The sequence below is a fragment of the Berghia stephanieae genome, chromosome 8 (genome assembly GCF_034508935.2).
Source record: "Berghia stephanieae isolate SIO BIC M18660-M18661 chromosome 8, UCSD_Bste_1.3, whole genome shotgun sequence".
Taxonomy (NCBI): Eukaryota; Metazoa; Mollusca; class Gastropoda; order Nudibranchia; family Aeolidiidae; genus Berghia; species Berghia stephanieae.
This window is the reverse complement of record NC_088367.1, coordinates 43,002,674-43,024,345: the sequence shown is the minus strand read 5'-3', so window position 1 is coordinate 43,024,345 and position 21,672 is coordinate 43,002,674. Positions and strand designations below refer to the sequence as shown.

General features: G+C 34.2%; 2 protein-coding genes across 9 annotated transcripts in view; both read left to right on the top strand.

Moving 5' to 3' along the window:
- Positions 1-18,857, top strand: part of LOC144978725 (liprin-alpha-1-like) — a 76,407-nt gene extending 57,550 nt beyond the window's left edge. For 4 of the 8 annotated variants that reach the window (XM_078925153.1, XM_078925151.1, XM_078925152.1 and 1 more), the window contains exons 22-25: positions 246-343; positions 1,417-1,592; positions 4,660-4,728; positions 13,079-18,857. In XM_078925153.1, coding sequence (XP_078781279.1) covers positions 246-343; positions 1,417-1,592; positions 4,660-4,728; positions 13,079-13,576 — 841 coding nt within the window. In that variant the 3' untranslated portion in view covers positions 13,577-18,857. Of the gene's footprint in view, positions 1-245; positions 344-1,416; positions 1,593-4,659; positions 4,729-7,534; positions 7,569-13,078 lie in introns of all 8 variants that reach the window. The other 4 variants (XM_078925157.1, XM_078925156.1, XM_078925155.1 and 1 more) reach the window with 2 other exon arrangements.
- On the top strand, positions 1,706-4,728 carry LOC144978726 (uncharacterized). Its single transcript, XM_078925158.1, has 2 exons — positions 1,706-2,787; positions 3,804-4,728. The coding sequence occupies exons 1-2, from the start codon at positions 2,074-2,076 to the stop codon at positions 4,035-4,037; spliced, it is 948 nt and encodes a 315-aa protein (XP_078781284.1). The 5' UTR covers positions 1,706-2,073; the 3' UTR covers positions 4,038-4,728.
- Positions 18,858-21,672: the final 2,815 nt, after the last annotated feature.

The following is a 21,672-nucleotide window of genomic DNA, read 5'->3' as shown; positions in this document are numbered from 1 at the left end:
GGGGGGGGGGGATGTTTGTTATGGCTGGGTTTTTTTGTTTGTTTTTTTTTTTGGGGGGGGGGGGGTTGACATATTTCATTTTATAGGTTTGTTGTTACTGTTGGTTTGGTATCTTTTGTAAAGCACTTTGAGCACAATTTAGTTGATATTGTGCAACATAAACTCTTTTTTTTTTTTTTTTTTGATTTATCTATATAATATATACTTGAATATGTATTTAAATTCTGAATCCCATTTTCTTGTAGGACAAGTTTACAATACGGCATCAACTGCTTAAAGAAAGTCAACTATGAAAAGAAGGAACTAGAGAGGAGGAGAGAAGAAAGTTTATCAGAAGTCAAAGGTGAGAGAATGGATAACTCTTGAATCAAATGTTTTCACTAGAGAATCATGTGTATTTTCTTTTCTTTTTTGAAAGTGCTTTTGATTTGATTATTTTAAAATTTCTTTTGAGAGGGGTTCTTATTTGTATGGACCTCTGGACTTATTCATTTTCATTTCTTTGACCTCATATAGTTGGCAGGAGGTCACTTGCTGTGTCTTCTGTCCCCTTATTTCTAATCTCTGAGTTGCCTTCTGTCTTTGTCTTGGAATGGGATTGCTTGGTATTGTCCGAGCCCTTTTCCAGAGTGCTTTGAGTGTGTTCCTCTTGGTGGGACCCTGTACTTGTGTTTGGATGAAACTTGTAGATGATCTCAAACTCCTTGCACTGATAGTATTTTTCATGGAATTTACATCTGTTCTCTATTTGAACGATTTCCCTTTGTCTTATATTTTCTCGTGTGCTTTAATTTGCAATTCTAGAATTTTTGGACTATCCCATTTTCTTCCTTTTTACTGGCTTTGAAATGACCTAAATGATAAGATAAGATATACTTTATTGATCATGAATGGAAATTATCACGTTACACATCATTCATAGTTATATTAGCACATACATAATTATACACCGTCATGAACTAGTTGATGAAAATATGAAGCTAATTAAAAACAAAATAAACATCAAATGTGTTACATACAAGTGTCGTAAAACTCTTAAAAACAAAACATTTTCATTTCACTCCGTGATCTTGATATGCCACAAAACATTTTTATAATAATCTTCCTAAGCTCCAAAGTGCAAAGAGCACCCATTTGATTTGACTCTCTGACTGTCTGCCCTTCTATCTAAGAGTTGCCAATTCCTGTTATTCCCTGAGATTTTCCCATCATTTTTTTTTTTTAATTTAGTCTCAATAAAATACTCTCTGGAATTTTAAGATCCATGGGGTTTTTTTAATTGACTTTTTCCTTTATGATTTAGACAAATTTCATCGTGACTTTTATTTATTCCTTTTCATTCTTCTTTTTTTTTCAAAACTTAAACCTCAACAAATAGTTATAACCTGCGCACACAATTCAATCTATCATCTCCAGATGTGCTGGTGTGGTCCAACGAGCGAGTCATCAAGTGGGTGATTTCCATCAACCTGCGTGAATACGCCAATAACCTGCAGGAATCGGGGGTCCACGGGGCCCTCATAGCATTAGACGAGAGCTTCGACCACAACACCATGGCCCTGGCTCTTCAAATTCCAACACAGAACACTCAGGTCAAATCTTAATTCAGTCCTTTTGTTTTCTTAGAAACTTCTCTCAGTATAGGCAAAACATCTACATGGGTGCAAGAGTGCTGGTCGATTGGATTACCGAAAAAAACGTCGACGGCTTTTTGTTATTTGGATTTGATTGATTGATTTTTTTTTTTTAATTTTTTTTGTTTGTTTAGGTCCAACAATCGGGTCGGGTACGTCCATATGATTAAGCAAAACTTTTGAATCACGATGCTACTGTGACCCGGAAGTGATAGTTATATTATTAAATTTGAACCGGAAGTTGATTCGAGAAGAAATGAAAGTTGACCCAGACAAAAACACAGCGTGTTTTAACTTCTTCTTGAATCTTGCAGGCTTCTTCAGATTATATGTCTGGTCATAAGTAGACTTGCAGGCATTTTGAGGTCCAGTTGCTTGCACCCATGCATCTATCAGTATAGGCAAAACTTCTATCAGTATAGGCAAAACTTCTATCAGTATGGGTAAAACTTCTATCAGTATGGGTAAAACTTCTATCAGTATGGGTAAAACTTCTATCAGTGTAGGCAAAACTTCTATCAGTATGGGTAAAACTTCTATCAGTGTAGGCAAAACTTCTATCAGTATGGGCAAAACTTCTATCAGCATAGGCAAAACTTCTATCAGTATGGGCAAAACTTCTATCAGTGTAGGCAAAACTTCTATCAGTTTGGGCAAAACTTCTATCAGTATGGGCAAAACTTCTATCAGTATGGGCAAAACTTCTATCAGTATGGGCAAAACGTCTATCAGTATGGGCAAAACTTCTATCAGTGTAGGCAAAACTTCTATCAGTATGGGCAAAACTTCTATCAGTGTAGGCAAAACTTCTATCATTATGGACAAAACTTCTATCAGTATGGGCAAAACTTCTATCAGTATGGGCAAAACTTCTATCAGTATGGGCAAAACTTCTATCAGTGTAGGCAAAACTTCTATCAATGTAGGCAAAACTTCTATCAGTATGGGCAAAACTTCTATCAGTATGGGCAAAACTTCTATCAGTGTAGGCAAAACTTCTATCAGTGTAGGCAAAACTTCTATCAGTATGGACAAAACTTCTATCAGTATGGGCAAAACTTCTATCAGTATGGGCAAAACTTCTATCAGTATGGGCAAAACTTCTATCAATGTAGGCAAAACTTCTATCAGTATGGGCACAACAAGATATGAAGTGAGTAGAAAAGTGCCAGAAGACAATAGAGAATAAAAATTTTTTTCGCGGCGGTGGTGGGGTTTGAACCTGCGACCTTATTGGTACGACAACTCCGCCTGGCAGGTGAGAGCGTGGCTCTACCGTGTGAGCTATCCACGAACACAAAAATATTCGTTTCAAACCCAAAGTCATTTCTAGATCCCTCTCTCACCCACTTCTTGAGATCGCCGATTCGTTCGCCACCATCGCGAAGTAATTTTGACCAGCAGTTAAGCTTAATAGCCAATATTCTCATCACAAACATATAACATAGAAACGATTGAGACATCGAGTATGCTCCGGTGTATGGGGTGAATTTTTAATTCAGAAAAGTGAGTGGAGCAGGCACTTATGTTGGTAACAACAAGATATGAAGTGAGTAGAAAAGTGCCAGAAGACAATCGATCTCAAGAAGTGGGTGAGAGAGGGATCTAGAAATGACTTTGGGTTTGAAACGAATATTTTTGTGTTCGTGGATAGCTCACACGGTAGAGCCACGCTCTCACCTGCCAGGCGGAGTTGTCGTACCAATAAGGTCGCAGGTTCAAACCCCACCACCGCCGCGAAAAAAATTTTTATTCTCTATTGTCTTCTGGCACTTTTCTACTCACTTCATATCTTGTTGTTACCAACATAAGTGCCTGCTCCACTCACTTTTCTGAATTAAAAATTCACCCCATACACCGGAGCATACTCGATGTCTCAATCGTTTCTATGTTATATGTTTGTGATGAGAATATTGGCTATTAAGCTTAACTGCTGGTCAAAATTACTTCGCGATGGTGGCGAACGAATCGGCGATCTCAAGAAGTGGGTGAGAGAGGGATCTAGAAATGACTTTGGGTTTGAAACGAATATTTTTGTGTTCGTGGATAGCTCACACGGTAGAGCCACGCTCTCACCTGCCAGGCGGAGTTGTCGTACCAATAAGGTCGCAGGTTCAAACCCCACCACCGCCGCGAAAAAAATTTTTATTCTCTATTGTCTTCTATCAGTATGGGCAAAACTTCTATCAGTATGGGCAAATCTTCTATCAGTGTAGGCAAAATTTCTATCAGTATGGGCAAAACTTCTATCAGTGTAGGCAAAACTTCTATCAGTATGGGCAAAACTTCTATCAGTGTAGGCAAAACTTCTATCAGTGTAGGCAAAACTTCTATCAGTATGGGCAAAACTTCTATCAGTATAGGCAAAACTTCTATCAGTATGGGAAAAAGTTGACCCCTTGATGGGTGTTGGGTAGAGCTTCGTTTGTCTACATTTAATGATAATAGTATAAATGATTTTTCCTTTATTCATCCCTTTTGGAAAATTTGTCTTTTCGGCTATATTACAAGACTGAATTATCCCAGGTGTCAAAACCAGTGCATATGTCACAAGTCAGCTAAGGCAAAATGAATCGCGCAAGACCTTGCATAGAAGCGGATGGAATTTTATGCCTTTTTTAGGCTTAGAAAATATTATCAATTCTTACAGGATTGCTATGTTTCCAGTTTTTTAGATATTATGTTATGTTGAGTAATGTTATTTGACCTAATTGGAGCCCTTTAAATGTTGCTCATTGCATACTTGTATTGAATTTTGAATTTTATCAGAAAGTCTTTAATTTAATCTTTGTTATTATATTCACTTAAACCCTCAGTTACTCCTTTTTTTTTGGTTATATGTATAGAAGGTGTTTATTGGTGGTTTTTGGCCTCTTTTCAAAACAAAAGAAAATTGCAAATCATTATTTTTAAAGTTAAAATCCTGAATTAAATGTCCTTATCTTATCTTTTTTAACTAGCATTTCTGATTGGCGTTGCACAAACAATGACTGGACATAATTGAAATTTTTTTTTCTTTCTTCAGGCAAGGCAAGTGCTGGAACGAGAGTTCAACAATCTTTTAGCCAAAGGAACCGATAGGAGATTAGAAGAAGTGAGTAGATCGTTTTCATATTGACTGCCTTATTCCTCTCATCACTGTCATGGTGACCTTTTCATTGTTAAAACCTTGACCCTTCACTTTTCATTGTGTTAACGAAATAATTTTTTTGCCATCATTGTTGCATCATCATCACCATTCTAAAAACTTAGGTAGTCAGATATGCTTTGAAATTTTTGTCAATTTAAGAAAATGTTTTTGTTTTTTTGGTAATGTTTTGTTTTGTGATAAAATCAAATTACATTTTAAAAAATGTTTTCATGTTTGCATGACTCACAAGATAACAATCAGTTCATGAAAGTAATTTGATTTTTTTTTTCCTCTTTTTGCTAATCAATATATTTACATATAAAATAATTCATTCAATATATTTTGGTGTATTAGTAGATGTGTATGTATATATAGTAGTAGACAATTGTTGTTTAGTGTAATCTCTGTCTCTACATTTTCAATTTTCTCTTGACTTGGTTTAACTTTTACCTCCAACTCTCTCCTGGTCAAATGAATGGATGGCGTTGATCAAATTTGTTTAACTGTCATTCATGTCTAGTTTGATACGAGTTTGTAATGTGTAGAAAGTCGTAGCATGGGTGTTAAGTAACTATTTAATTTATTTATTTAATATTTTTTCCAATCGTCAATGTTTTGGTCGTTAGAATTGTTGGATATTATTATATAGAGGCAAAATTTATCTAGGCATAGAAAAGTAAGGTCATTCATTTGGTTTTAATTTTTGGGTTTTTTGGTCTTCGGAGCTGTCACTTTTTTTTTTTTTTTTTTTTTTTAAACGGGTGTTTTTCTGTTCGTTCTGCTTTGTCATCCTCATATTTGCTTTGTTATTTTCTGTTTCGGAAGTAGTCATGGTTTTTTTGTGGGTTTTTTATTGCGTTTTTTTTTGTAAATGTGAATATTATTTTGTGTGTTGTACATTATCATTATGTAATATGTCTCTTTCTCGTAGTCTAGCGTATTCTGTTTTAAGCTGCTGCTTTTTGTCGTTCATGTGAATATTTGCTGAAGTGGAAAGTGTCCGTATTGCAATGTTATTGCTTTGGTTGGGAGTTTAATCGATGAACATTACATTTTGTTGTCGATCTAAGACTTGCCAGATAAGCTGCTAATTTCAGCCAAATCTGCGTTATCTTTTGGGTCAAAGTTGATCATGAGATGATGGATTGAATCAGACTGAATGGTGGCGTGAATACCCAGGAAATTTGTTCATCCTGAGACAGATAAACATGCAATATACATAAAGCGAGATGTCATGGACGTTAAAAACAAATAAACAAACAAGCAAGAACCAGATGATCAGATTCAATATAGATTCATTTTGTTAAACCGATATCAGAGGAAATTTTGTCTAGATACATTATTGTATTTTATTCCATAAAGTTTTTAAAAAGTCAAATGAATCTGTGTATATTTTACAGATGTTAAGCATTCATTTTGTTTGAATTGAAAAAAAAAAAAGATTTTAAAAAAGCAAATACAGCTCATTTTTTTTTCTTGTCCTGGTAATCCATGGTTTATGCTTTTCGGTTGTATAATTTGTGTGGATTGTTCTAAGGTATTGCTGATAGGATCCCAATTCATTCCTCTTTTTTTAAAAAACTCGGTTATTGTTTTCATATTTTTCCTAGAACTTTATGTTCAGAGTTCCAAATGTCTAGAATTTTCTCAACGTGAAATATTTTGGATCAGTATTTTTATTTTTATTCATCCAATATTATTTGTGATTGTTCGAACCAATATATTTTATTTCTTTTATTTTTGTTGCAAGCGTTGTAAAACCCTTTTTTGAAAAAACAAAAACAAAACGTCTTTTATTCTTTTCGTACTGTATCATCCTGAATTTAATACTCTGTTTTTGAAATATAAAAATATGGCCTTTTAAACAAAAAGATATAATGCCAAAACTGAAAAGTTGCTATGATGTGACAAATACTATCTATCCAATACAAGTTGTTTGAAAATTCTCTCTTGTAAAACATTCAATAGAAAACTGCACGCAATATAGACTTGACATGATGGCCAACCAGTAGGATGAAGAGTTATCTTACTTGTGTGTTTTAAGAACGTGAATTTGTATCTTTGTACTTTGTGTACACTTACAATTAATCTGGAACTTTTTTGTGTACTAATCTCAAACCAGCCAACCATTCCGAAAATTTATTAAAAAGATAGAAAGAAAGGAAAGAAAACAAACAGCAATAAAACCTTAAAATTGAAAATGGCCTCCACTGCAAATTGATAATACAATCTTTTAACTTCTATCAACCCTCAATGGATTATTTTAAAAAGATTTGCTGGTTTATATATATGCTGACCTCTGATTTTCTGTCTGAACTACTAAAAATGACCGATCATTTGTCAAACATAATTTCCGATTACAGAGACTTAAATCTTTACAAATGGCTGAAAGGTCTCTCATAAATGGCTTAAGACAGCTCCTACTTAGCCCATATTCTTTTTTAGATAATTAAATAGGAAAGTAAATGTTGCTCTGCTGTGATTTTGGACCAAATTTGAGACGCAGTCTATGGATGATGCAGTACTGGCTTTTTCTCCCAATTATGTAATTTTGTGTGTTATACATTGGGGGAAGAAAAAAAAGGTTTTATTTTTTTATTTTTTTTTATTTCTTGTTATTCACTTATTATTTATTTTTATACCAATCATTTCTTTCCGTACCATCAACAATTTTTCATGGATGTTTGCGTTCTCTTTAGTTTCATCAATGTATGTATTTCTTTGGTTTCCATTTTTTTTTTTCTTTCTTTTGTTTCAATCCTCACTCCAGACCAAAAACAAACGGAGATGAGAATCAAGGAGAGGTAATGCTACAGCACTAGTGCTTACTATTATTATTTTATACATTGCACAGACCTGCCTATCAGTATTGAAAAATTCGTAGAGCTACTAATTTTAGGCTCCATCTGTCATTATAATAGAGATACAAAAGCTGATTTTAAATTCCACAAAATTTCTTGAAAACAAGGATTTGATATCAGAGGATTTCAAAGTGTTTTTTTTCGTTCTTGCCTAGGGGCAAGGTGATCATTAATAAAGTTAAGTATAGTGACCACCATTTTTTATTTCTCATGAAAACTACGAATTTTTAAAACTTTAAGTAGGCAGGTTTGATTACAACCACCACCACCATCACCACCGCCTCCTCCATGACATTACTCTGTCAATCTTTTGCACTCTATAACGTGTTAGATTTTAAAAAAATACTGTCCAAGCCGGTTTATTGGGATGGCTCCGTTCCTGACAAATCGTCCCAATTAAGTGGCGGCCATGAAATTGAGCAATTTTTCAGATTTACCATAGTCCACTCTACATTTATCCAGATTCGTGACTGGCACTACAACTTCTAATGAAAGATGTATTGATTACATCAATTTTTTTGTTTGCTTCGTTTCTTCTTTGTTTTTTTTTCTTTTGTTTTTTTATTTCCCCATGTTTTAAAGCCATAGTAATCAGGGAGACTTGTTTGATGCCTCTTGTAGGTAGTTACTTCAGTGGGGTCACTTGACCACTAATCTCATCCACAAACTTTATCTGAGGGGTCAGAGCATCGTGGCTATTGCCAATGACACTGATAAAGGATCTGGGGAAATTCTATTGTTCACACCTCTGTGATGAATGGACGGCCACTCACTCAGTTAACCATAGGACTAATTTGCATTTTATGAGCCATCGTTTTAAACGATTGAAGACAACGAAAAAGCTCTTTTATGGTGACGGTCATTGTCAAATTTCGTCCCAATTCAGCGACAGGCCGTCCTGAAATCGGAAAGATTATGACTTTTTATAAAGTAAAAAATTCTGTTCCAAAGGAATCGTCTCCAATACCGGCTTGGACTGTCTATTGATCATTTCCCTTGCTCTCTCTCTCTCTCTCTCTCTCTCTCTCTCTCTCTCTCTCTCTCTCTCTCTCTCTCTCTCTCTCTCTCTCTCTCTCTCTCTATCTATCTCTCTCTCTCTCTATCTCTCTCTCTCACTCTCTCCCCTTTTTTTATCCCTATCTATATAGACCTTTTATCTTTATCACACTCCCTCTTTCTTCTTTTCTACACCTATCCTAAACCTGCTATAAATTAATTTTTGTTAAAAATAAGCCTAAGTAACACACGGCTATCACTGCTGTCTTAGTGAAAATTGTAAGGAATGGCAACAAAACGAGAACTAGATAATTAGAGAGAAAAGGATATGCAAGAAATTAGTCGTTCAAGGTTTGATAAGACTGTTTTCTCTATTCCAATGAGATGAGTAGTTCTTCAATACCTTGTTGCTTGAGGCATTAAACAGTCAGTACCATATGCATGCCACCCTTGTTACTGAATGCTAATCACAAAGTACTTTCCACCAGATTTATCAGACCCGGCTACCCACCAATCTCTTCTAATCAGATATAAAACCATCCTCAACTGCACCCAGCACTAATATATGTGTATAAAATTTTGGCCAGACAACTCATCCTTCAAATATATTGATTGATTAAATTGGCCTTTGTCATGGGAAAAAAAAAAAACTCTCAAACCTGAGACTTGCCAGAAATATAAAACCAAATTAATTTTCTATTATGGCCAAGTTTGTTTATGTTTTGTTTGTTTTTTTTTCCTGTAAACTGTTCATATCATCTATTTGTATATTCATTTCTTAAAGTTGGCTTATCCGATTTTTTTTTTTTTTTTTTTTTTTTTTTTTTGGATTTTTTTTGCTGCTTATAGTTTCGTTTTCTTTCTTTCTTTTATTTTGTGTGTGTATTTCATTACTATTTGCTTTCATACAAAAAAAAAAAGATGTACAAGCTGTGTTGTCAATGTCTTATGATTTGCTTTTTCCATTCATTGTGCATTTTGATTTGAGTGACTAACATTTTTTGCTTGTCATGCTTCTTGATAGATTGAATTTTGATTGTTTTTTTCTTTTAAACATCGAAGAATTCACTTTTAAAACTTTTTCTTCCCCTCTTTTTTTTTTTCTTTCTTTCTCTGCTGGTGATTTTCCCCCCTCATCCTCTTTTCCTTATCTCTCTCTTTTTCCTCCTCCTCCTCCTCCTCCTCCTTTATCCTGTTTATTTAACTTCTTTTTCTTCCTCTTCTTCTTCTTCTTCTTCTTCTTCTTCTTCTTCTTCTTCTTCTTCTTCTTCTTCTTCTTCTTCTTCTTCTTCTTCTTCTTCTTCTTCTTCTTCTTCTTCTTCTTCTTCTCAAGAAGATAATACTTCTTTTTGTTTTTTTTCTTTGTTGTTTGTAATTCAAAATCTATGTGTGTTTGTGTGCGTGCATGCGCACATGAAATGGAAGTAAGTTTTTACTTTCTTGTGGCCATAGTAAGTTGGGAATCTCCCAATTCATATCCTCCATTTATTTTTTATTTTTTTTTCATTTTAAAACTTTTTGTTGTTGTTGACAATTCTAATTTTTAGTGTTGTCGTCGCTCTTTGAATCTCTTTTTCCTCCATGTGGTGGCAGAAAGCACTGCTAGGGAGAATGTCGTCCAAAAAGTTACTACTGCAATCTATTGTACTCAAAGATTGGCTTTATAATATTATTATTTATATATATCTATTTGCCTCCCCTGGTTTACTTTTGAGTTTAAATTATTCTGCTTAAGCTTTTGTTGTGAAAACCTGTTTGTATTTTAGGTTTTATCAGACCTGCCTACTCATACCAAAAAATTTGTATAATTACGAAATTTTGGCTTAAACTTCAGAACTTCATGAGCATCCATAAAAGTCATGAAAACTTGTTGAAAATGAAAGTCGATGCCAGACTAAATAATTTTTTAAGGCTTTCGACTTATTAAATCATTGTGAGGGTAAACTGTTGATCTATAAAGTTGACTATATAGCGACGACTATATATTTCTATCTCCTAAAAACTACAAATTTTGAAAGTTTCAACTTGGCAAGTCTGGTTTTATGGAGAGAAATTTACTTATTTGTAATCATAGCAGACCTGACTACTACTATGAAAAATTCGTAGAATTACGAAATATTGACTCCAATGTCAGAACTTCATTAAGAATAAAAGTTGATAACAGAGTAAATTAGTTTTCAAGGATTTTGAAATGTTTTTAAAAAAAATCTTTGTGAGGGTAAATTGCTAATCTATAAAGTTAACTATAATGACTACTATTTCTGTCTCATAAAAACTACGATGTTTTAGAAGTTTCAACTTTGCAGGTCTGGTTTTATGGAGAGAAATGTACTTATTCATAGTCATACCGTACCTGACCACTACTACCAAAAATTCGTAGAGTTACGAAATGTTGGCTCCAGTTCAGAACTTCATGAGCATTTCTCAGTAAAAACATGTATTAGAAATAAAAGTGGATGCCAGAGTACTTAAGTTTTTAAGGATTTTGAAAGGTTTTTTGGTTTTTTTTTAAATCATTGTAAGGGTAAATTGCTAATCTATAAAGTTAACTGTAATGACTACTTTTTCTGTCTTCTAAATACTACGAATTATTACAGAGCTGCCAACTTGAAATTTAAAAAAGTCGTAGTTTCCAAGGGAAAAAAAGAAAAAGTCACTTCAAATAGCTTAAGAAATAAATAAATTGTCTTCAGCATTGTCCTAAAATGCTTCAAAGGCCTGAATATAGGTTCTTAAAATTTTATTTTTTTTAAATTGCCTTTTCAATAAGATTTATTGAGCCATAGAGTCAAATGCAGTTCTGTAACTGGTGCCCAAAATTCGTATTTCTACGAATTTTTCACAGTACTGGGCAGGTCTGCTTAAGTTACAATTACAAGGGGGATGGAGGGGGGGGGGGGGGAGCATGCAGGGAGAGAGAATGCAGGAAGAAAGAAAAAAAATGGAAATTTTGATCATTTTGACTTTAAAATCATTCAATTTTCTTCAGTTGCTACAAACCTGCCACTTTTACTAATTAAATCATTTATTTATTGTTGGAGCCGAACTTGGATTAAATTTTTTTTTTTTTTTTTTTTTTTTTTTAAATTCTCAATTCTCCAATCTCTGAAAAAAAAAATTTTTTTGTAAGAGATATAGAGATCGTTACCAAATTTCAACTTTTAATCATCAATTCTAAAGTGTTTTGAAGCGACAATTCATACCTCGGTTTATACAGATTTTATTTTGGAATTCCTGATCTTTCCCTCCCCCGAGGAAAAGTACAATTTTATGTTTCTGAATTGTCTGTGGCAGGTTTGCAGTCGGTTCATTCTGGGATTGATGTGTGGGTCATGATTTTTTTTTAACTTTTTTTTTTTGGTATGGTCATTCAGATATTCTTACTTATCTGTGAACTGATCTTCCATCACCAAGGGCTTATCCTGACCTCCCATAGTGGGCAGGGAGGTACATGCTGTGTCTTCTATCCCCCCAACCTGTTTTCCAATTGTTTCCTGTCGTTGTCTTGGAATGAGATTACTTGGTTTTGTCCTGGCCCTGGCCAGAGTTCCTTGGCTGGGAGGAAAACAGTCGAATGTAATAGTTTTGGGAGATGATATTTTGTTCCTTGTAAATCATCTCTCTGTTATGCATTTTATTATGTTTAGTTTACATATATATGATTTGTAAACATTTGAGTGTATTCCTCTTAGTTGGGACCTGTGCTTGTGTCTGGATGAGACTTTTAGGTGATCTCAAACTAAGTACTTTGACGGTGTGCTCTTGGAATCCACATCTGTTCCCTATTTGAACCAATTCCCCTTTGTCTCACCTTTTCTTTTGTGCTTTAATTGTAATTCTAGAACTTTTTACTGTCCCATTTTCTTCCTTTTTTACTGGCGCTGATATGACCTATATGTGTTGCAATTGCCGTAAAACCCTTAAAAACAAACAAAAAACAAAAAACCAAGGGCTTAGGACTTCTACAAGCCCTATGGAAAATGAAGAAGATATCGTATTATGTTGAGGCAGTATGGCACAGTATCATTGAATTGCCTCATACCAAGGAGGTACCGAGTTTCATTCCCTCTCACTGTTCTGAGTGACATTTAGCTGGTCACCTCGCCCCTAGCTCACTTTACAGCACTGCAATACAACTGAAACGTGGGGTTTTTTTGTTTGTTTGTTTTTGGGGGGTTGTTTTGGGGGTTTTTTTGTCTTTTTTTTTCAGAATAATAGGATTGTCTTTATTTGTTTATTTTATCATTTATCACTTTTCTCTGAAAGAATATTAAGAGCATGGCTAAAAATACTTATTCACATCCGGTTATAGCCAGTCAGTACACATCAATGGCAAGTTAGGGTGATAGGTATTTAGGCGAGAGGAGAAAGGGCGGGAGAGGATTGAGATTCTGTTCTAAGCCATATATTCCATATTTCATTATTTTTTTATCCTCTCTTTCCATTTGCTGTCACAGGGTGAGGGTGGGAAATTCCGAAGAGCTCCTTCATGGAGGAAAAAGTTCCGCAATAAGGAAGGCCGCAGTGGAGAAGAAGGGGAGGCAACTGCAGCAGGAGCAGTGCCCAGTCCTCCTGACCTGATGTATGTACAGACAGCCGGTCCCTCCCCGCAACAGGCCCGACGCAATATGGCCCTCGTGGCGGCCCAAGCAGCAGCAGTGGCCCAGGCCAACAACCTGGCCCCTTCCCCGGCCTCCTCCAGCCCTACGACGACGGCAGCAGCAGCAGCAGCTATGGGGGGGCCTCCTCAGCCTTCTTCAGTCATGGTGGGGGGTCTCGGGGGCCCGCCCATCCCTCATCCTCATCCCCAAGCAGGGGGTCCTCCGATGGGACAAGGGGGCCCTGGTGGGCCAGGAGGCCCTCCACCTTCGGCCATGGTTCAAGCTGTCCTGGCGGCTGGCAATTTGGACCAGCCGAGGAAGGTGGTGCTACCTCATAATGAACGTCACTGTTAACGGATTAACTCTTTTTATTCTGGATGGATTTCAGTCAGTAGTTTTTGTACGATTTCATCTTTTTTTTTTAAATTTAAATAATTTTTAATATGTGGAAGTGTATATGTATGTGTTTTTGAGAGCTAGGAAAAAAAAAGCCTTAATTTAGTTTTTGTGAGAGGGATTGACTGATTGAATGAATGAATAAATGAATGGATAAACGGAAATACTGATTATTTGAGAACTAGATATATACTAGGTGTATGAATTTATGTTGTTTTATAAGCATACGAATGGATCAGAGTGTTTGATAAAAGTGCTTTGGATATGCGGGTATTTTCACAATTTGATAGTGATGTAGTTTGTTTGGGTTCGAATGAGGAAACTGGTGATCGGGTGATTTGGCCTGAGCTGAGAAAATTGGAGGTCTTTGAAGAAAAGAAAAGAAGATTTCTTGGGGTTTTTGATGACAAATGGCAAAGCAAGTTTGGAAAAAGAAAGCATTCTTTTCTTGAATAGACAGTTAGTCAAGACTTTTAAAAAGCTGAAATAAGACAGAAACCAAACTATGGAAAGATGAAGATGTTTTTTTTTTATCACAGCAAAAATTATATAAAACTGTGGAGTTTGTTTTGGAGAGAGAAAACGTCACAGAAGCTGCAAAAGTTTATGCAGATGTTGGAGTTTTGGTATTTGAAGTGAATTCGACGATGATGTAAGAAGATAGATGGAAGTTAGTATACTTTTTTTTTTTTAAAAGACAAAAACCAAGGCTTGTGAAAATTGTGCTATCTGTTTGTAGATATAAATTTTGGTATGTCTTGTCTTTGATTTTTATATTCTCAATGAATCGTGTGTTCATTATTTATTCACACACACACACACACACACTATACAATGTAATACTATAGCATGTCGATTTTTGCCAAACCAAATTTTTAAGATGAAATGGTCACACTTAAGATACTGAATAATACGAGTTTTTTTTGTTTTGTTTTTTTTCTTTCATATGTTTTTAAATTTCACCCTTGTACATAATATAAATCATTTAATGTGTACGTATGAGATGAATTGTATTACACGTGTTTTCACCGACTCAATTTTCTACTCTGGCAATCTGAAAGAAAGTAATTTTAGACATATCAAGGTATTTAGAATAAGTTGTTTGTTTGTTTGTTTGTTTGTTTGTTTGTTTGGGGTTTTTTTTGTAACTGGGAATTGAAAAATAATCCTAACATTCAGAGAATTTTGTTTTAACCTCTTTGTCTTCAATGTCCTTCGAAGTAACTAGATTAATTCCAAAATAATGGATGTGCTAGTCAATGCTAAATGATGTAAAGTGAATGATCATTATAATGATAATAGGCGGTTTGAAATTTTACACGACAATACATTCTGGATTTCTGCCTGGTTAAAAAACTTAAAGCACATCTTGATTTAAAATCTTACTCTTAAATTCATTGCACAACACGACTCCAATCTGCCTGCTTGCTTTGCTGCCTTGTTGGAAGTTGTTGTTGTTGTTGTTGTTGTTGTTGTTGTTGTTATTGTTGTTTAACTTGTGCTCTTTCTCTCGCGGTGTTGGAAGGCTATAATAATATTGTAGCTTTTTCAGCCTGAGTTGGATGGTTTGGGGGGAGGTTTTGGAAGTTAAGACATCAGAAAAAAGAAAAAAAATAATGACAAAGTTGAATGTAGATGTTGAAATCCAATATATCCCATTAGTCCTCCGTACCCTCTGATAGGGGTCCTGATAACTCAGTTGGTAGAGCACTCGCTTCACACGCAAAAGGGACTAAGATCGATCCCAGGTGAAGTCGAGATTTTTTTTTCAGATCCCAGCAATGAATGGGTACTGTTAGATCTGGTGGAAACTACTTTGAGTCTAGTGTCCTATTCAAAGGATAGCAAGCAATTGCTATTGTCTGTTTCACGCTATAGAAAACCCGAGATAAACTCCGGCTCCATGGGCCTAATGGCTTTGAAGGAGGACACTCTTATAAATAGTGTGTCAGTCATTCATTCATTGTTGCTTACAGGCAGTATTCAAATTAATCTATCACTATCAAGTAATTGCTTTTCTCAAGTCACAGTTTTGGGGGATTTTAAAAAAATATTTAATTTTGTGTATTACGATATTATAAAGAAGGTAAGCATGAAAACGTAGTGATATTAACTATGCCAGCTAATCAATATTTGGAACAGGCTGGCCTGAAATGCTTATGTCGCATTTCTTCTTCTTCTTCTTCTTCGTCTTGTGGAAACCTCCAATATTGGCGAGGATCACTCCACGGTTAGTAGAGTTTTACATTGTTAACTTGTTAAAACGCTGCACATAATACGAATAAAAAGTACATGGATTAAAAAGTCACGTTTTTTAATGATATTATATGGATTTCAGTACCTGGTATATATATCGTCAATATTGAATGAGCTGTAGAAAGATGCAAAATTTTAGAAAGTTTTTAGACAAATGGTTTGATAGATATATATATGTGTGTGTGTTTTGTCAGTATTGAAAAATCATTTTTTACAAATTTGCTGAAGAAAGATGCAAAATTTATGAAGTTTTAGACAAATGGTTTGATAGATATATATATATGTGTGTGTTTTGTCAGTATTGAAAAATCATTTTTTTTTTTTTTTACAAATTTGATGAACATTAGATCTTGATTGAACGAATACATCTGAATTCATGAGTCATGGCCATTTTGTACATGTACAGAATCTCATAATTTTAGTTGGGTGGTGATTGTGATAACTTAACTTGGCTGGTATTGTTGTTTTAGATGGAAGTCATTATAAGTTGACCTGCCCTTGTTGCTTCATCATTGTACTCATCGTCATCGTCATTATCATCGCCATCGTATGTTGTCTACAACATCATCATCATCGTCATTTAGGTCAGTCCGAATAATCCCCATCTTCATTTCTCAACCAATGGTGTGCATTCTTGTTACTTTGATCAGCTGGATTGGATATTACCATGGCGACGACGCAATCCTTCAGAGGAGCAATAGTCTGTCTTAGAATAATTGTATTCAGCCTAAGCCTATCGATATAAAGTCCTCTTAAAGACACTTTGATTCTTTCACAAATTCTTGTGGTTTGTTTATTTTTACAATTCAAATTCGAGATCGATTATTTTTCCTGCATGGTCTATTTCTGTGTTTGTTTGGATTTGTTTTAATTTTTTGTTTTTTTTTAAACTACACGACTATTATTCTAAGTTTTTGTATCATTTTGTCATTAACTTGTTTTCAGTTAAATAATTCTTTTCTTCAAATGGTGCTTTATTTGTTAAAAAAAAGAATAAATGAAAGTTATACTCAAAATAATGTATCATTATCATCACTATGCATTCATCAATCTATCTTTGTTTTGATTCTTCTCTTTGTCCTTTTTTCATTTTACATGAATTACCCCTAAAAAAAGGTTACTCATTTTAAAAAATTAAGTTTTATTATATTCATAAAATATAACACACACACATACATACATACATACATACATACATACATACATACATACATACATACATACATACATACATACATACATACATACATACATACATACATACATACATACATACATACAAACTTACACACACACACACACACACACACAGACTCTCCTGTTTTGTATTAATCAGTTGAATGTGATTTTTGTACGACTTAATCTCAAGTTCCCTCCCTTTGTAGACTGACTGAAACAAGATTCTGACCACTATCTTATTGTTTTACTTTTCTTGTACGATGATTTGACCTAACAGTGTCGCAAGCGAACATGCTTTACCAAACTGCTTTTAATAAAAGCTGACATACTAAAAATATCATCAGCTCTTCATATTGACTGACAGAAGGAGAAATAATATAGGTAATAATGTAGTTAAGAAACTCACGTCAAAGCGTCACACGTGTCATTCTTTTATAAACTGCTTTTAAAATCTAACACACAGAAAATGTGTTTGTTGACTGACCCAAAAATGGAAAGAGGTCGCGTAATGTATTCTTTATCTCAGTCGTTATCCTTGGAAGTATTCACGTTTTCATGGTAGGATTTATATATCATACAAGAAGAAATCATATCTAAACACATGTATTTTATAGTTGTGCACAATTAACTCAATATATCATGTCATGCCGTGTCAGTTACTCTTTCATTATATTATATCGTCATTTCAATTCTCAAATCATTCCTAAATTTGTTCGTAGGGTATATATTAAAGTAGTCATTACTAACTAACCAAACTGTAAACAAAGTTGAATCTCATCATGGTGATTTTAATTTGGTTTTCAAACCATTGGATTTTAATCCCCCCCCCCCCCCCCCCCCCCCTCTCCCAACCTATGTAGCTGATTATTAATATAGTGTAGTTTAGTGTGTCTAAAGAATGCTGTTTATTGTTAGGAATGCATTCCACGATAGATAACAAACACTTTCATCTTCCAATCCACAATGTGGTTTCATTTTGTTTTTTGGTTTTTTTTTGCTCGAAATGTTATTGAATTACGGGAAGGATCATCTGTGTCAAGTCCTGTCCCTCCTTTTGAATGTCTAGATTTATTTTACATTTATTAAGATTACCAAATGCAATGTTAACTTATAAATTCAAAAATTAAAACTCGATAAAAAAAAATCAACATGACATGCTGAGCAACGCGTTTCAAAAGAATTTGTACTCTGTTCAGATCTTGACTGTTATAGGCGTTAAAAGATTAGTATAATTACTTTGTACTAGAAAGAAGAAAAAAACTTCTCCCATATTGGGCAGGGAGGTCACTTACTGTGTCTTCTATCCCCCTATATCTGTTTTCCAAGTTGCTTTCTGTCTTTCTCTTGGATTACTTGGTTTTGTCCAAGCCCTTGTCAGAGTCTTTGACTGAGAGGGGGAAATAATCAAACATATAGTTGGAAGTTTTGGGAGATGATATTTTTTTCCCTTGTAAATCATCTCTCTGTTATGTGTTGTTATATTTGTTGTCTTGAATGTATAATGTAAACTTTTGAGTGTCTTCCTCTTTGTGGGATCAGTACTTGTGGTTGGATGAGACATTTAAGTGATCTCAAACTATACACAATGATAGTATGCTCTTGGAATCTACATCTGTTTCCTATTTGATCAATTCCCCTTTGTCTAACATTCTTGTTTGTTTTTAATTGTAAATCTAGAATTATTAAAAACTATTCTATTTTCCTCCTTTTTACTGACGCTGAAATGACCTAAATGTGTTGCAAACCCTTAAAAACAAAACAAAACAACAAAGAAAATGAAGAAAAGGAAAGAAAAGAAAAGTACAACTCTTCTGTATGAAATGAGCTTGTTATTCTAGAGTCATAAGATTATAATGTTTTTAAAGATATAAATATATATCAACATGTCTTGTGTATCGCTATTCTCAATGCAGTTATGTGAGGGATCAGTGCAATATTACTACACAATGTTAGTGATAGTCTTGGTTGGAGAGTTGATGCTGGGTTCAGTAAAATCATGATTGTTGTCTTAAATAGTAATCAAGATAGTTAGTCCGTATGTGATGATAATAGTAAAAGGGGCAGGATAATTGCCCATCCCAAGGTGGGGCTTTGCAGAATATATAAAAACTACCGTTATTTATGTTTTTATTATTATTATTATTATTATTATTATTATTATTATTATTATTATTATTATTTATTATTATTATTATTATTATTATTATCATTATCATTATTATTATTATTATTATTATTATTATTATTATTATTATTATATGTCATCTTCATCATCATCATTTTATGTTGCTCGACAATGTGTTCTGTTTACATTGCATTCCATTCCGTTCTACTAGATATTTAGTTTTATTAACCGTCATACTCGAGAAACTTTAATTGATTCTTCAAAAGGGAAAACAATTGAAAACAAAGACTATTATTTCCTGTCAATGCAAATTCTTGCTCATCTGGTTTGGTTTTTTTTTTCCCCCGATTCGGTTGCATTTGAAAAAAGATGCATATTTGACACATTGCAAAATGGTAGATGCAAACAGCTTTATAAAAGAGCAAACATGTCACAATATCTCAGGCGAAAAAAGCTGTCAGCGAAAAAAACAAAACAAAAAACAAACCTGGTAATACTTAAGATAAAATCCAGAGAGGAGGTTTCATGTTAATGTGGATCACCTTTGGATTTTATCATTTATCTAGATTTGTAACCAGTTGAAATATATGCAAATGTCAATTTTAAAAAATAAAAGTTGCTTTTTATTCATTTAAAATAAAATCCCCAGAGAATATTGTGCCAAATATAATCATTTCGATTTAAATACTATATTGATCCAGGGGTCCCAGGAGCTCAGTTCGTAGAGCACTTGCTTCATAAGCAAAGAAACTGAGAGATCGATCCTGGATGCAGTCAAGATTTTTTTTCTGACCCCCCCTCCCCTCTGTTTACCCATCATCCTATCCCCTTGTTTCCTGTCATCTAAAAAAAATTAATTTGTAATCAAATGATTATTAAAGTAGACGATTTTTTTTTTTACTTTTTCAAAATGTAGTGCCTGAAATGAATTTGAAGCAGAAGGCCCAATATTAGTCAGTATTGGTGTTAATGCCGGACGGTATGATGTTTAGTTTTTGCCAAGTTCCGTGTTGTGATCAAGTTGATGGTGTGATGATGTCTACCTATACTTTCAATGAAATGTAGAGTCATTTTTTCTTCTTATCTGTAGCGTGTAGTAGCGGTTAATCACCATTCTATCTTTCACCTTTGTGTGTGCAATTTTCATCTTTCAACTTTTAAAAATGTTTGTTTTTTTTACACATTTTAAATGCATATTGTCTTGTCTAAAACATTTTTAAAGAGCATTTCTTAACAATCTCCCTGATAGATGTTGAGATTATAATTTGTTTTATAATGTAACGATAGAAGATTCGTTGTTTCTAATTGTCAAAACAAAATATGAGGGAAAAACTCGGTAAAAATCTACTAGTCAAGGTGATACTCAGTTGTTAGGAACTGTGGACTCTAAAAAGTAATTTTTTTTTTTTTTTTTAAATGAATAAAACGACTTCAAAATACCAAACACGGAATGTTTCGGGCTCAAAACCCGTCTTCAGTCAACAACAAAACAAAAGCAATGAAATGATACATTCATTACTAAAAAAAAAAAACATGATTGACAAAAGAGATACATTCAGCATGTCCTTTCTGTATTAAGATCTTGGAATGGATAGAAAAACAAGATTCAAACTTGGGATCTACATGTCATACCACTAGAACTTGACCACCCAATTGCATTGTGTAGTTGTTTTGAATATATGTCACTCTCCATGTGTTGCTCATTTGACTTGAAAGATCACAAGGGCTTTAAAAAACTTTCCACTCTCACATTGAAACTCATTTCCACTCCTACTTTTGCCACTGCTAGCTTTCTCTACTACTACTGCTACCACTACCACTCCAGCTTCTTCAACAGATACTTTGTTACTGGAATATTTACTGCTGCTTCTGCTATCTCTATCTCCACGCTGGGTGAGGGCCTTTGACCTCCCATGGTGGCCAGGAGGTCACTTATTGTATTGTCATCTATCCTCTTATATCTCTTTTTCCGAGTTGTTTTCGATCTGGATTGGAATTGGTTTGCTTGGTTTTGTCCTGACCCTTGGTGGGGTCCTTGGCTGACAAGTCAAATGTCTAGTTTTAGTTTTGAGAGATTAATTTTGTTTTCCTTATAAAGTGTAAATGTTGCTGCTCGAAGCTTGAAGAAATAAATAATAACGTGAAGTTGAATGTAAGCTTCAATTTAATTACAAAAACAGATCAAATGAACGTTTCGGGTTTCCCCTTTATCAATAAAACAGGATGATTGAAACACCACAGATGAATCTGTGGTGTTTCGATCATCCTGTTTTGTTGATAAAGGGGAAACCCGAAACATTCATTTGATCTGTTTTTGTAATTAAATTGAAGCTTACATTCAACTTCACGTTATCATTTTTTCCTTATAAATCATATCTCTGTTATGAATTGTTAGTTATATTTTCTGTTTTGAATATATTTTGTAAGCATTTGAGTCTATTCCTCTCAGTGGGATCCATGCTCTTGTGTCTGGATGAAACTTTTAGGTGATCTC